Source organism: Nothoprocta perdicaria, unplaced genomic scaffold (genome assembly GCF_003342845.1).
Source record: "Nothoprocta perdicaria isolate Ctin4 unplaced genomic scaffold, notPer1 scaffold_174, whole genome shotgun sequence".
NCBI classification, from domain to species: domain Eukaryota; kingdom Metazoa; phylum Chordata; class Aves; order Tinamiformes; family Tinamidae; genus Nothoprocta; species Nothoprocta perdicaria.
This window is the reverse complement of record NW_020454916.1, coordinates 216,468-232,632: the sequence shown is the minus strand read 5'-3', so window position 1 is coordinate 232,632 and position 16,165 is coordinate 216,468. Positions and strand designations below refer to the sequence as shown.

Genomic DNA, 16,165 nt, shown 5'->3' with positions numbered 1-16,165 from the left:
GAGAGAAGAAACATTCATCATCAACATTCGGTTTCCCACGTAGTCCTTCTGCTAAATTCAGTTTCTTTTTCCTTGGTGATGCTGCCACTTAATGACGAACGTTTCTGTTCATTTGTTCATGTGTTTCCACCTGCCAGGTGGTGAGCATGAGGGATACGGGAATTATTACAGAATTATTGCATCCAACTGCTCTTCAGAGCTGCCTGCCTCCTGCGTAGCTGCCTGCCTCAAGCTGACAAGGCTTTTTTTGTGCTCGTGTGCTCCTCCCACTGTAAACTTCCCCAAATTGCTTGCTTCGAAGTTCTGTTGAAATTAGAGTCACGTTTGGAACGAAGCAAGAGCTTACATGGCCACATCCAGCCAGAGTGAACATTGCTGCTGAATTGTAACACCTCCACATAGGGGGCTGGAATGTAAAGGAAATGTGACAGAACTGAAATCGTAACACTTCAAATTATAACCCCCAAGCATTGCTCATTAAAAGCAGAAAATTCCCAATAATGCTGTGAGTAAAACATAGTGCTGAGGTTTTTTTTCCCCCTCTTACTGCTTCCTGATATTTCAAATGGTTTTCRTCTTACCTGTAAGATCAGGATATAGTGTTTTAATTGGAACTTAGGGCTAAAAATAGAGAGGTCAAGAAGCTGAAGTGAAAAGAAGAGGCTTGAATGGTAGTGTGGGTCAGTGGCCCGGTATGAACCGAGTGGGCGGCAGGACGGAGGCTGCTGCAGGTCTTTTGTGGATCTGCTTCTTTCACCCTTCACTCTCTGTTCTATTGAATGCTGCTCTGAAGTAAAATCAGCTTCCAGGAGACCGTAATTGCTGTGAATACATCATGCTTGTGATTCATGATTAGTGCAGGTCGTTTAATATTACTTTTACGATATTTATTCACAAATATAGTAGAAATAGCAGCGTAATGCCGTGGTCCATTGCCAGCCTTGCTTAGTATTACTGAGATATTTTTGYTCCAGTTCCATTTATTATTTATTATAAATGTGTCTTCAAAAATAGGCATTGCATTTCTAGTGAAAAATAAGCTTTTGATCCTTGAAATGGGAAGGGAGGGCAGAACAAGGAGCTGGGTTTTCTGGTCAGTAGGGATATCTTTCTTAAATATCTTTCTCCCCTCTCTTCTCTMAGGGCTACATTTGAATCACAAACTGAAACTTATCAGGTAGTTCTGTCAGATAGTGCAGGTGACCGGATTTCTGCCTGTTACTCCCTCTGAAACATTGAGAGCTGATCTTTGGCCAGTTGTGATACAAGGAATGCCACGTTAGGCAGCTGATGTATTTTAAAATAGCTTTATATTTTAAATGAGGCTGCTTTTTAGAGGAATACGTTTGAGATTAGTGGCTCTTTATGTAGAAACCTCCATGATGGTCATGGTGCCTCGTTCAAGGAGCAGCTGGTGCTCTTGTGGCTTCTGGTCACACACAGCGAAGTGGCAGCCGCGGTGGGAGCGCCCCGGCCTGGGGCTCTTCATGGGCACCCTGCGTGTCTCACTTAAAGGAGTTGTGGGACCTAATGTCCCAAGGACAGAGCTGTTCTCGCAGGGCTGGAGCTGAATGATCGAGCCCTACACACCATGGAGAGCAAAAGCTGGAAGGGGACACTTGCAATACCACGTTTAATCTGGTTAGGCAAACATGAGATACACCTTAGGATTGCCTTATGTCARATCTCATAAGCTCAATGTTAAGGTGATGCTTTTATGGCTAACTTACTGTTCTTTTTCTCTGTGTGTTTTCAGGAGATACAGTTAGAACATGCAAAACAAGCTTTTGTGCAGCGAGACAACGCTCAGGCTGGAAGAGTCACAGCCATGGACTTCAGGGACATTATGGTCACCATCCGGCCACACATGCTGACTCCCTTTGTAGAAGAATGTCTAGTAGCTGTGAGTAGCTTTTGTGGCACCAGTGGGAGAGCCGTGGGATACACACGTGGAATTCCATTTTTATGTACTTCAACCACTGTCCCTGATGCATGAAATTCAGGTTATRGACACAGTTTTCTGATCTGTATGTGTGAAACAACTCTCCTTACAGAATATGGATCCTCAAAGTTCTTGGTCTCCTGAGTCAAAAGACAGAGCAGGTAGCTGGACCTCAGGAATGGCCCCAACCTTGAAGTCTGTCTGTTTCCAGTCATTCCTTTATAACAGACTGTGCTTTTTGTCACAAAGCCATTGTGCCCTGCTTGAGAACTCATGCTCAAAACACTTGCTAGGTAATGTCCTCCTGACACTCTTGAAGGTTATTTCAAGCACTTGGGACAGTGTATGAATCGGAAATACTCTGGTTATGGCCAGATGATTACTATAGTGAACATTTACAGTTATACAGAAATTAGCTTAGATTTTAGTTGGATAAGGGATACAGTTTTCCCAGCCTTGGTTTCTTTCTAACAGCATGTGTTTTCACAAAGTTGGGCTTGGTTTGGTTTTCAGTGGAGTATATTACATTTTTTTCCTGACTAGTTTTGGGAGATGAGGAGATTCTTGGGAAACTTCAGATAACAACATTACCCAAGGGTGCTCTTTTCTGTAGTAACAGTTCTGCAGATGTTGCTAACTTTGTTTTGGTGCCGTTTCCCTTTTTTCCCCTATTAMCTGTTAAGCTGTTATGGTCTCTTGATCTGTGTTGATCTGTGGGCATCCTCCCATAGGGGGGACTTGCAAGTCACTCCCAAGGGACTTTTTTTTTCCTGAGTTTCCTGCATCAAATTCTTAGAATTTATTCAAATACATTACTGCATTAAATGATTCGAATTAATTCACCTGGGCTATTCTCTTTAATCCATTTACTCTGTATTTTTTCAGCTTAAAGTGCATTTTATTACTTCATGACTACTTATTTGATCTCTAGACCCCTTTGTGCTACTTCTGTTGTCCATTTATTTGAATCTACTTTTTTATTATCAGGTGAAACTTGCTGTCTCATRCCACAAAGCAGCTCTCTGTAGTTTTGACCTCCTAAAATTCGTCAGATTTGTCTTTCATGAGCTATGTTTCTCACAGAGCACTAATTTTGGCCCCTGCATAATAAGCCAAATTAAATATTACAATTCCACAGTGTGACTGATGAAGAAAGATTGCTGCATTTGGTCTTGACCGCAGTTTCTTAACTTGGGAATTCTACTGTTGCAGCCCTTTCCAAGTAATCCAAAACCTGGCCGTACTCAGGGTTAAAGAAGTCCTTTTTGTTACCTTGATCTGTAAGGGGAGGTGGGTGAGGTGAKGAGAGCAGCAGCCCCTGGGCCGAGTCCTGGCAGGAACTTGCAGGGAAGAGCACAGCAGAGCCCTCATGGACTGATGATGACTCCTGGTGCCTTCTTCCTAAGTTCTCCCCCCAGCTTGTTGTCTCCTACCCCGGGGCTCTCACAAAACCCAGATAGATTTCTGGTGTTCTCCCAAGGCCACCTGCATTCCGGCTTCCTTGCATGTCGTTTCCAGGAGTTTGCCGGATCGCCAATCTTGCTCTTCAGCTTAGGAAGTTGAACCAGTAGCTCTGCTACGTGCAAGCCCAGCACGACTTCCAATAAAGGTTTAGGCTAAACATTTAGGTTTAGTTCTCATTTGAGAGCCAGTTGTGTTCCAGCCGTGTCGTGGCCCCTTGGTTTGCCCGCCTGCTAGAAGCCCCAGAGCTTAGGGCTGCCTCTGACAGCTCGAAATGCCTCTGAGTTTCAAGGTCTCAGCTGAGATTTTTCAGAGTATGTTTTGATTTTGTTGAATTTTTTTTTGTGTGTAGTAATATACTTTACATGCAGAAGTAGATTTCCTCATTACTAGAAATAAGCCAACTTATAAAACATTTCCAATTGAAACAGTACTGAAACTTGAACTTTGTAAATTACTACTGGTTATGTTGCTGTAATCCTGCATATGTATTTGTTTAGGTTTGTAGGGTGGGGAAAGTTTTACATTCTGGTCGTGATTAGTTTCAGTAACTTAATCTTCCATAGGGTCTCTATTTTGCATTTTTTTTTTTTTTTTTACAAAAAAGCAACCCTTTGCTATTATCGCTCTTATGAAGTAACTTCGTTTCAAAACCTGTATTTTGAGATTTTCTAAATCTTGTAATGGTCTCCTTTCTCTTTTCTTCTTTTTACTGTCTCTACTCTAGGCCGCTGGAGGTACCACTTCCCATCAGGTCAGCTTTTCCTATTTTAATGGATTTAATTCTCTCCTGAACAACATGGAGCTCATTAGGAAGATCTACAGTACTCTGGCTGGAAATCGAAAAGACGTGGAAGTCACTAAGGGTCAGTAGAAATGTTTGCAGCCTGCAGGTTCTCTGGGGCATTTTGCTGGGGTGGGAAGAGGGGAAGGCCTCATCTGTCTGCCTTTAAATCAGTGGTGGGGGAGCCTGGGGGGCGCCTGCCCCAGCTTTGGGGGCTCTGGGGGGAGTCCACGCTCCAGGTTTTTCCTTTCGTTTGCATCCGAAGGAAGGTCCCGGTAAACTGACAGTGGGGGCTGGGTGAGGAAAGTATGTTCAGATATTTAAAGGTTTAAAAAACTTCCTAGGACTCCTGCCAAATTGGCAGCCTATTAAAGTGACCTTCAAGGGTAGTTGAAGAATTCCATAAACTTGTATTGGCGGCACAGTAAGCTGATCTACAAGCTTGGAACAAGATGTTATCTGCTCTATCTAACCGCTTTTATAGAGAATTCCCTGTGCAACGCCAGGGTTTCATTAATGTGGCCTACTGGGAGTATGCATGAGAAGTCCCACGTCTCTGGCTTCTGCTTTCCTTTTCTTTTTCTTTTCCTTTTTTTTTTTTACACTGTTTGCCTTTTATTTTAACTTTTTTCCTTCTGACCCGCAACTGATTGATACCGTATGTCAAATATCCTAAGTCCTGCTGATAGCACTAAGCYTTAAGACCAGGGAATTGCTTGTATTTGTATGATGGATATACTGTTTAAAACATCCATTTATATAGTGGCAGGAACCTTCTTGCGGTGGGTCACTTATACTTCCCACCCCCGCCCTGCCAGCATCTTGTTTTTAAAACTAAAATATAAATAAGTGTGGGGTGCTCTGGCTTACTTGTTTGGTTTGATTAGTTTCTCTCTCTTCTGTGTTTTTATTCTGTTGCAGAGGAGTTTGTTCTGGCAGCTCAGAAATTTGGTCAGGTTACACCCATGGAGGTTGACATCTTGTTTCAATTAGCAGATTTATATGAGCCACGGGGGTAAGTAGAGAATTATCTGTCTTCCCTCTTTCCTTTCCTCCTGCCGCCTTCTCTGAAGGAGCGGGTGGTGGAGGTGGGGAGCAGGAGAGTGTGGCGCRTTGGCGGAGCGAGCAGGTAAATTCCTGTGATCTGAACACTCATCTCTGTAAGCAAAGGCTAAGCTGAACTTACTTGAACTTTCTCAGGCGCATGACATTAGCTGACATCGAGAGAATTGCTCCGCTGGAGGAGGGGACGTTGCCCTACAACCTGGCTGAGGCTCAGCGGCAGGTAAGGGAAGGAGCTGCTGTCGTGCGCTGGGTTCCCAACATCTGCAGAGCCACATGCAGAGCCCGTGCAGCTAACAGGCCTCCTTTCAAACAGCAGTACCTCCCTGCTCACAYCTTCCTTGTGAGCTGCAGCGAGTTCTCAGCTGCATCAGGTCTCCACCCGGTGCCCCTCTCTCTTGAGTTTCATTTTGAAAGGTTAAATGCAATTTACCTTGGAAGGGTAAAACAAAATATATGTGCGTGCCATGCAGCCATTGAGTAAATATTAGGTGTAGACCTCATTAAGATGTTTATGTTTTGTGATTCTGTCACTCACTGTTCTTTTTAATGAGGAAAGAAGGCTTCCTGCTTTGAGTATGGATGTTAAATCCAGCTTCCAGCCTATTAAACGGCAGAGCTCGTTCTGGAAAGACATGCACGTTCAGGGCTTCAAAGTGTTCCCTGCTTTGCCTTATGTTCTGGTGAATATCAAAACGAGGGAGATTAAGTCTAGTCTGCCATCACAGGCTCAGTAAAGCATGAAGACTGTCTATATGTGGAAGAAAGGAAAAATGTTGACTTCCTATGGTTTAAAAGAAAATGAACTTTTGTTGTCTTTGAGACAAAAAAGAGTTCTTTAAGTGCTAAACCCTTTTTTTTAAAATTAATATTACTTTAAGATACTTTTTAAGATGGCCTAACTTTCTATATAGATAGATTTAAAACTAATCCTCTCTCTGCCTCTCTCTGTCCCCCGTCTGTCTCTCTCTATTTTAAGGCAGCCTTAACTCCGGGGCTTGTGAGACTAACTCTTTTTTTTCCGCTCCGGGGCCGCGCGGAGACGCCAGTTTGACCACAATGGCTTGATGCAGGCTACATTTTTAGGCCGGGCGGGCTGCGAGCCAGGCCTCTGCGTGAGCACGCGCCTCTGCCTCGCCTCCCGTCCTGCTGCTGCCGCCTCCCCTCGCTGCCCTCCACGCGAAGAGCCGCCCCGCCGCCCCAACACGGCATCTGGGCTGGTGGTTTTCTGTTTGTTTGAGTAGCGACTGCCTGTTGACTCTGCTGGGGAGGATTTTTAAATAAGCTGGCTCCCCCAAGCTGGCCATCTATTCCTAGAAGACTCCTAAAGGAGTTAAAAGCATTGGAATTGGACCGAAGATCAAGCAATTTAAGTTACAATAGGTGGCAGTAAAATGTAGCCAAAAATGCAGTGGTGAAAGTAGCAGCTTCTTGAATTTTCTGCTTTGGGGCCACTGTCTTTGCCAGTATTATTTTTTATGTGATTTTGAGAGACTAGAAAATGTGAACCTGATTAAATCTTACCATATATTCTGCTTATCTGGTCTGCATTTTCATTCCTCCATGAAGTTCTTTTGCAGTAGCATCTGCATGGTGATTAGACTGAAAAGATTTTCAGCTACACTGATAMCTTCAGTTAATTTTCTTGCCAGCTCCAGCTACGTTGTGCTACATTGTACTGGCCAAAACCTGAACACATTTTCAGAAAAAAAAAGTGACCCTTTTCCTGTTGTATTCCTAAGCACTCTACAAAGTGTATTCCTAAGTGCAGAAGTGTGAAGACTGCCTCCCATACCCCCTCACACCCCTCTTAGGAAATTCCATCATCCTAATTCTTTGCTGACAACAGGTAACAGTTTGGAATCTGGAGCACTTCTGGAGTTTATTTTTCACTGGGCTGAATCTAACACTCCTAGACTGTGAGCAAAGAATGAAACTGTTAGGGCCCTTTATGAAAGCCCCATGCCCTGCAGCTGGTACACGGGCACAGTGCCTGAGAAGAACTAGGCCTACCTGCTTTTCGTCCCTAGTAGAAAGAAGCTCCAAATTGCAGTTGCAGTTGTTTAGAAAAAAAGACCTGCCTCCTTGGAGGTGTAAGATGTGAGCCCTTGTCCTCTCATATTTGGGACAMTATTTGGTTTTTGGATATGCGTAATTGTGCTGCAGCATCAGTTTTTCTTGTCTTTTCTATTCCAATTCTAAGAGGTTAATTCCATGGAATTCAGAAATTGATAGAAAAAAAAAAGATAACAGTTAAAATTCCCAGTGTATTTTCTACAGGTATCTGACAATACTTTCTTCTTACTTATATCCAGACAACTGTTTCATCATGAGATGTTAAATATGATGTTCTGATTGTTCTTCTTGTTCCCCTTTTGTTTGCGGTCCTGCCTTGACAGAAAGCCCCGGGCGACGTGTCTCGACCCATCCTCATCCAGGTTGCAGAGTCAGCATACAGGTTTGCCCTTGGTTCAGTTGCTGGAGGTTAGTCATAGCTAAGCAAAAGATTATTCAACTTCACTCCTTGTTTTTTTCTTTTTTTCTTCTTTTATTCCCTGCTTCTCCTTCTCCTGCCCTTCGTTTAAGTAGAAGCTTTCTCAGGCTTTGCCTTGGAGCCCTATCTAAGGGATGGGATGACTGTAAGATGGAATGGGAAGAGGTCATCCACTCTGCAGTGGTTTTGGCATTTACAAGCAATTGGAGTTTGCAGGTGGTATTTCTATCTGATTTGTCACCAAACCTATTTCAGAAGAGAAAAGATTAATGAGGTAGGGCCAGCAAGTAATGCTTTTGATTAAAATTTATGGGAGCTCTTTTAATGAATCCAGAATATGCTTTGGAGAAAAAAGATGCAAAAGGTCATTGAGTATAAATATAGAAGATGGCAGTTGCAATTAAAGAACACTGAATGCAAAATTACATTTTCCTATGTCCTTCTCTTATGTTCTTTATTATATTTGCAATTTGTATTTGCAGCTGTTGGAGCCACTGCAGTCTACCCAATTGATCTGGTAAAAACTCGAATGCAAAACCAGAGATCTACAGGCTCTTTTGTGGGAGAACTTATGTACAAAAATAGCTTTGATTGCTTCAAGAAAGTGCTACGTTTTGAAGGTTTCTTTGGACTTTATAGAGGTAGGTTTAAAATAATGTTACACASTAATGATAAGATACTAAGAAGAGTTCAGTGCCAATCTGGATTCCTAAGCCTATTTTGTTAGGAGTTTTAATTTTGCCTAGTTTTGCATCTTTATTTGAGCTCTCTCATTTGGGATTTGCATTCATACTCTATTGCACATCAGGGGTTTGCAAGCTTACTGATAATGCAAACTTTGCCATAATGAGAGCATTTTTGTGAGACCCTTTTGTTTTTACTCTCCCAATTTGCAGTAGGGAAGTAAGAGTCATTTCCTATGGCAGAAATAACCTTTGGCACTGTTAGCCAAATTTTGGTCTCTTTAACAGCATCAAGTACAAAAATATTATGTCCTATTTGGTCGACAAATCATCTGTCTCTGATCTTTGTTTTTGATCTCAGTTCTTTCTTGCCTGTTGTCTTTCTACTCAAAACCAAAGAGACTGAGAGTAGCTGGGTATCAACTTTGGTATCTTTTGTGGCAAAATAGGCCTTTCTGAACAATTCTGTGTTGCTTCACTGATCGTTGGGAATTGTCATCTTTGGCAAGGTTTAGTTTATACCTCTGCTTAGCTTATTCCTGTTGATACAGCCAGAGGTTATCTGGGATTCAGCTCGCTTAGCTTTATATTCTTAGCCAAGTCACTCAGCTTAGGAAGTTACTTGTTGCAAATTCCCTTTTTAAGTTGATAGAGAGAGGCACCTTGGAAATCATATTTACTCATCCCAGGATCCACATTATCCTGTCTTCGTGCATCTTAAGAAAGTGCCTGCAGATACAAGGTGGCTTTTTCTTATTTCTTCATTGCCCCAGTTATCAATTGCATCTGCAGTACAAGTTCAGATAATGCAAAGAGCTACAAATAATCATGAACTGCTGCATGAGACTACTATTTTTTTTCTGGCGCAGAGATAGGTACGTCAGTTTTCCCATATCCTGATTTGTTGGTATGTTCCTTGAGGAAGATTTTTGAAATTTGTATTATTTATTCATTTTCTAGAGAGCTTGCTTAGAAAGTTCTATAATTTTCAAAAATAAAAAATTCTGTAAAGAACTGAAGTTAATTTTTAAGAATAGTTTTATAGCAGTAGTAGTGGTACTWGAAGGTATTACAGGAAAAGGTTAAACCTGAGTCAGGAACAAAGTATGGAGGATTTCAGTTACATGTTATGATATGGCAAAGCTTTATGCAAACAAACCAAAACCAGTTTTTTAAGGCCAAGTGTTAAACAACTTTAACAGCAAATATTGTGATATTCATGCAGTCTGTAACATACAGTCTGAGTTACCAAAAGTCAACTAAGTAGCTTCTCCACAATGTGCGAATTTTGTAATTGTTTCAGTGCTATTAGAGGTGAGAAATCTCTGTTGTTCAATTCACCGAGTTTAGAGTAGTTTTTTGAGTAGGCCTGGTAATTTAATAGAGAGCACTGACGTGATTTCCATTTTGTAGGGATTTGTAGCAATTATAATTGTAGAAAGTCTCAGTTACTGGCTAGAGAACAAAATGTATTCCTTGCAAATGCATGTCTGTCTCTTCTGTGATCCTGAAAGAATAAAAATGCAGAATTCCGCAATTACCTGTTCCTGTATTATTTAAACTTTGAAACGCAGTGATTTTCCAAGTGTAAAAATCTTCATAAATCTCACAAAAGTAGATTAACTCCATTTGCTCATCATGTGTTAAGGAGAATAATTTGTCGCTGCCGCTTGTGAGGAGATTTATTCGCCGTCACCACCACAGCTTATCTTTCCRTTCCCCATCCCCTTCCATTACTGTTGTCCAAGTTTCCAAAGAAGAGTGAAATATCAGACAGTTTGGTAGAGCTCAACTCCTAAATCCAAGGCAACGATCTTCTTTTGGATTATATGGAAGAAGTGGTGTGGTGGCAACAGCACCATCATTTCAGCTGAACTGAGATCTGCATTGGAACAGAGCTGCACATGAAGAGCATCCTAATGCAGCTTCTCTTTGTAAAGACCCAGATGGTGAAAACTCCTTAAAAGCAGGAAACCTGCCACTTTGTGCAGTTGGGTTGATTCCCAGCGAGGAATTGCCAGATTTCCAGCGAGGTCACATTTGGAGAAAATTGAGCAACTGGGTGCGAAATGAAGGCTCCCAGTTAGACTCTGGAGTGGAAGAAGATTTGAAAGAAACGTACTCAGCCAGCTTCATGTGGAAATGTTATAGTGAGGCATCCTATTCCAGTCTTAATACTGGATTAGGTAAGGTGATCTATATTTTTGCTGCTAGTTGGTGACTGGTACTCCTTTTTACACGAGTGTGTTCATACTCAGGTAAATGGTCTTCCCTGGAGAAGGGAGTAGTAACTGGTAGAGTTCTCCCAGCTTACTGGGAGTGTAGTGCTGCACTACACTCAAAAGTGCTGCAAAATCATTTAAAAAATCAATGTGGAAACATTTGGAGTGGTGAATTCTGTTGCACTATATATATATATATATATATATATATATATATATATATGTGTGGCACTATAGGAAAGCAAGAAGGAATCCTAAACCCCACTCTGAACTGAGCCGTTTCAGAGGATGTTAACACAAGCCACATATTTCCATCCAGAGAAGTGAGCTGACTTTTTTTTCCCACAATTGTCCTATTCCGAATTTGAAAAAGGCAAAACCACCATGTTCTAAACCACCAATCTCAGATAAGGATAAATTACACCATCTTGTGGATAGAGAGAGAGCACTAAATTTTCTTTAATGCAGGCTTGATCCTAAGGATAATCAGTATTTCCACGGAGAAGGCACTTTGATCTTAAAAATGTGAACATCATATAAGCCTCCATAGAATTTTATCATTATAATATGCAAGTCTTTATAATATGCATTGTTTGGATGTTTTGTCTAGATCCATTTCTAAACGTGCATCTTAAATTTTTCATCTGCTTCTTTTTAAGAAGAATACTTAGAAGAATACGCATCTCTTACAGATATAACTTACTGTTGTGGCTACATTTGTACCTAAAATGTGTATTTTGAAACACATGCACATTTTTTTTATATATGCAAAATTGAAAAAAAAAGAATCAAGATTCCAAACTGTCAACCTCTCTTCTAGCTGAGGGAGTCACCTACATTTCTTCATGTTATTTTAATATTCAGACCACCTAAATGAATCACAGAATGTCTCACAGTCTTAAGCAGTCTCACATCTAGCAGAGATCATGTCATTTATATTCCATCTAAATTCCTTGGGAAAATCCAACCCTAAGCTAATCTAAAGCTACAGAATGTAGCTCATTGCAGTGGTCACCATTTGTGCATCTGAGTTCACTTAGAGAACGAAAAAGAAAAGATGCTGTGGAAGACTTGGTTATTTTTGATCATTTTGATCTTGGTAGTTATCATTTGTCAGGTGGTGCTTGTAGCCTTCTGGTTTCAGGGATTTTTTTTAATCATTCATTTATCATCCAACTTCTTTATTAGTGACGGACTCCCATGCTCGTGGTACAGCGAGCTCGTGGGTGAGGGTGTCCTCCCGGAGCGTGCAGTGAAGAACCACTTTGTGCAATGGAAGAACTGTCCTGCTCTTAAAGTTTTCTCAACACATGAAACCTTCACAAAAGAAATAGCCCCGTACGCAGTGTAAAGGACCTGTGCTTGAATGGGAATCAGTGATTTCTAATCCAGTTTCTTGCACGTATCCTACATAGAAAATTTGACTATGTCCTGTTACTGCGTTTCTGTCATACGCCACATTGGTTTCAATGTTGAAAAATGTGTCTAACCTGATGTGAAACCAAAGTTTGACCACTTTTAGAAGTCTGAAAAAATACTTTTGCCCAATAAGACCTTTTAGTTAGAGCTGTGACCGCAGCGGGGCTGGGCGAGCTCTCACCCCTGTACCCGGGGGCACTAGTTGGCTGCTTTCACCAGGTGCCAAGCTCCAGATGCAGTTGTTGGTGCTTTCTCACACATCCCTTCAGCTCCCCATAGAATCTTGCTCTACGTGTGCCAGATGCCAGTGTGTACCTTGGCAATTTTAAGATGCCTGAGAGTGATGTGTGATAATTGCTGCTGAAGAGCCTTGGAAATGTCAGCTGGGTTTTATGTTGCATTCTCTACTAGGAGGCCACCTATGTGCAAAATATTATTCTGTGATGTTATCAGATGCAATTTTAAAACACCATCAGACTTTCCTAAGCTTGTCCTAGCTCTGTGAATGGCTCACATTGCTGAGCTGTGGATGTCCAGTAATACTAAAATATTCCTGGCATTGGGGTGTGTGGCCCGGGATGTGCTTCTTCTCTTCCAAAAYGTGCCTTCTTTATCAAGCACAGAAGTCTTTCCACAGGGTTTCAGTGTTCCCATCTGCAGGACAAGGAGAAGGGAATATAGCTTTRAGGATCATAACGTGTAACATGAACAAGTACCATGTACAATTGCTCAGTAGAGGTACATTTAATAAAGGTAAATTTAGGTAAGAGTACGAAAGAAGAGACAGGCCGACCTCCCTGAGCAGCTGGCGTAGAGACAGGAGGTCTGATCCATAACTGGTAGAGCTACAAAATGTAGAATTAAAATCAATTCTGCCATTTGAAAAGCAATGTATGCATTATACTTACAAGTGTGGAGGGGAGAGGGGGAACATTTTTTTGAAGCTTGTGCCTTTTCAGTTTGAACTTTCTCTTCCACGCTGAAGTTACGTGGAAAGTTTTGAGTCAAAACAGTCCCATTCAGATGTGAGCGAAAAAGGAAAGGAGCCGATGAGAGGTAGTAACTTGTGCCAAGATAAACATGTTTTTCTTAAGATTTTACAAGTGCCTTTACACATGCAGAGTCTTAGGAATTCAAGTAGGAAAAATGATAAAAAGTATATCTTCAAATCTATGTAATGAAAATCCATTTGATCTGTCCTGCCTATGATGGGTATGAAATTGCAAATGTATATATTTTCATTTACTTAGTTATTTGTTTGCATGTTTATATATATGTCATAGGAGTAAATTTTATAATTTTATATTTTAATACTTTAGAAAGTTTTTTTTTTTTGTAATTTATTTGATGTGATGGAACTCAACAATCATGTCACATATTGCTTAGATGTAGTAATATATATATATATTATTTAAAAATTAATGGTCTCCCAGTTCTTGTAAAATTAAACATCTATTTACAGACCTACTCTAAATCTACTAGAGTCGGTGGGAAATTTTCCACTGAGAACAGCAGGCTTGGGATCAGTTGCTGTGTTTATAAAATAAATGTGTTTTTTTTAATATCTGAAGATTAAAAAAATTATAGCTGTAATATGCAAGACCATATACATTCTTCAGAAAGATGTAAATTTAGACTTGCAGAATATTTACATCATAGCAATTACAAAGAAAATCTGGTCTGTTTAAGGCTAAACTGTAAAAATTCTATTCACTATTTACCCTTGTCTTTCCTTTGTAGTGCTGTGGAAAATGTGGAATATGCAGTTCTGACTGTCTTAGATGCTTTTGCATTGAAATCTGAATGCAAGTTGTCTGTGCAACTGAAACTAATTTAGAAATTCTGATTTTGAAATTTAATTCTGCAAAATCTTTCTTTTTTTGAGCACGAATTACACAAATTTAGTGTTACTGTGTGTGTTTGAATGTTCATCCCTATGCCCATAGTTTAGCGTAGCTGTCCCCTGTAAATAAAAGCTCGGTGTGTGTGTGCCTCAGCTCTGTATGCAATAAATTACTCTCTTTTKGACATTTGGAAAATAAAAACGTTAAGGCAAGTGCAAAATTTTGAAGAGATGTCACTTAATATGGGTGGCTCTTCTGAACCCCCCCGGGCAAATGGCACTGTTCTCGGCTGTCTTTTCCTCACTGTGCAAGTGAGCAGGAACCAGGAAAGCTGATGGATGGTAGCACAAGGAAACAACACGCTAATCCAGTGCACAAACAGTTTTCTCTTTGTTATTCTGACATTTAAATCTTTGGAAAAACGCGTTGCAGTCAGAGAGCTCTTAGCTGTGGAGCTGCAGCACTTGTGTTTTCCCCCCAGGAATAAAAACAGGGGGAAATGCAAAGCTCAGGCTTTGCACAACGTGCCCAGAGAGGCTGTCCGAGCTGGAGTGAAGCGCAGGGGCAGCTCCAGGGCTTGTTTCTCAGGGGCTCAATGATACCCTGAGCGTTTTGCCCTGGGGAGCCCCCGCGATGCCGCCGTAGCCCCAGGCCTCTGCGCTGAGGTTGCCCTCYTTTTGGGTTGTGTCATCTGAAAATTTCCAAAATAGCCACTCCTTGCCCTAAGCAAACAAARCCAGCGGTCAGAAATTCCCACTTACAGCTCTGTGGTGCATCACTTCTAACAGAGCAACATATGAAATTACATGTATGGGAAGGTAACAGCCGAACTTCTTTGTTTTAAGAACTGATGACCTAGAGAATGCTCAGAAAGGCACTCATATATATTTTAATGTGTAATGTTTTGCATTTTTATTTGCACTGTTATTATCCCAATACCCTCAGGTGGTACCATCTAAAACTGTTGCTTTTACAGGAAAAGTACACTGTCACCCTGGTTTTTAACATGCATACATCTTGTTGTTCACAAGATCAATTAGTAAATCTTGATTTTTGTGTGAAGGCACATGCAAAATGCACAAGGTGTTAGTGTGGAGCAGGATGCTGAAACAGTTGGTAAATCTGTGCTGGTGTTCAAGTGTCAAGTGATCTAAAGTCACCCGTTTTTAAAAAGTTGCAGTAACTAAAATACATATATAGGAAGTTACTCAGACTCGAAGTGGCAGCACAAAGTTTGTTCTTGAAATGGAATGTTTAAGTGCCCTCATTAAATATAATAACACAAAATTGCTGTAAAAATTGCCCCTGTTTCTAGGTGGTGATCTCCACGTACGGTTGTTGATTTGTTTAGTTAATACTAAGTTACTGCATGCATTGAACTCTCTCTTTCCATGTTACAGGTCTGTTACCACAGTTATTAGGAGTAGCACCCGAAAAGGCCATAAAACTTACTGTAAGTTTGTGATTGTGGATTGTTTTAAATTTCTCCTCATTTTTATGTCTGACTAATTCTGATCAGAACATCTAAGATTCTCATCTTAAAGGGGTCAGGAACAGAGCAGAGCGCATTGCAGAGCCTTGGCCAGATGCAGACCTAGCTGCAGAGGCCCCGAGCAGCTCCTTGCATCTCCCTTTGGGCCACTGCAAGGGCCGTGCCAGTCGCTCACTTACGTTGTTCCTTTAAGAATCTGATTGAAAACTCCTGCTTCTGGATTTGCTCCAGAGTGGAACGAGTCTTAGCCCGCTTGTTTAGTCCATCTGCTTGTTTGTAAGTAGCACAGGCCTTCGGTTTTATTTCCTGGCAAAGCATAATAAGTACTTATTGGGTTTGGAGGGACATTGCTTTTGCATCTCTGTGTGGTTCCTGTATTTTCTGCTCTAACACGACAAGATTTAATATGGTCATGTAGCAGAGGGCCGATAAGAAAGCAACTTGTTTGCATGCACTTTGTTCCTGAATGTTTTCCTTGTGTGGTTTTGTATTCCTTCAATGATTTSATTTGAAGGCATTGAAGAATTTCTTGTTATAACCAAATCATGGTATACTGCTTATTCACAAAAGTTAGTAGTAAGGGTTTTTTTGTTTTTTTTTTTTTTAATAGAGAGATATTTGGCGCTGTGCATTGTATCCCTGTTGAACATTCTGATATTTATTTGGAGCTATGTATGAATTTGCAAATTTAGTAAGCATTTCCAAAATCTGAAGTAATGTAATCATACTAAATTTCAGGTGATGGTTTTATTGTTATTTAAG

The 16,165-nt window shown here is 40.9% G+C and overlaps 1 protein-coding gene across 2 annotated transcripts in view; it reads left to right on the top strand.

Annotated features, from left to right (window-relative positions):
• SLC25A13 (solute carrier family 25 member 13) overlaps positions 1–16,165 on the top strand; it is a 94,610-nt gene that overhangs the window by 49,110 nt on the left and 29,335 nt on the right. For both annotated transcript variants that reach the window (XM_026036271.1, XM_026036272.1), the window contains exons 6-12: positions 1,757–1,903; positions 4,131–4,269; positions 5,109–5,202; positions 5,388–5,472; positions 7,649–7,733; positions 8,226–8,384; positions 15,312–15,364. In XM_026036271.1, coding sequence (XP_025892056.1) covers positions 1,757–1,903; positions 4,131–4,269; positions 5,109–5,202; positions 5,388–5,472; positions 7,649–7,733; positions 8,226–8,384; positions 15,312–15,364 — 762 coding nt within the window. The remainder of the gene's footprint in view (positions 1–1,756; positions 1,904–4,130; positions 4,270–5,108; positions 5,203–5,387; positions 5,473–7,648; positions 7,734–8,225; positions 8,385–15,311; positions 15,365–16,165) is intronic.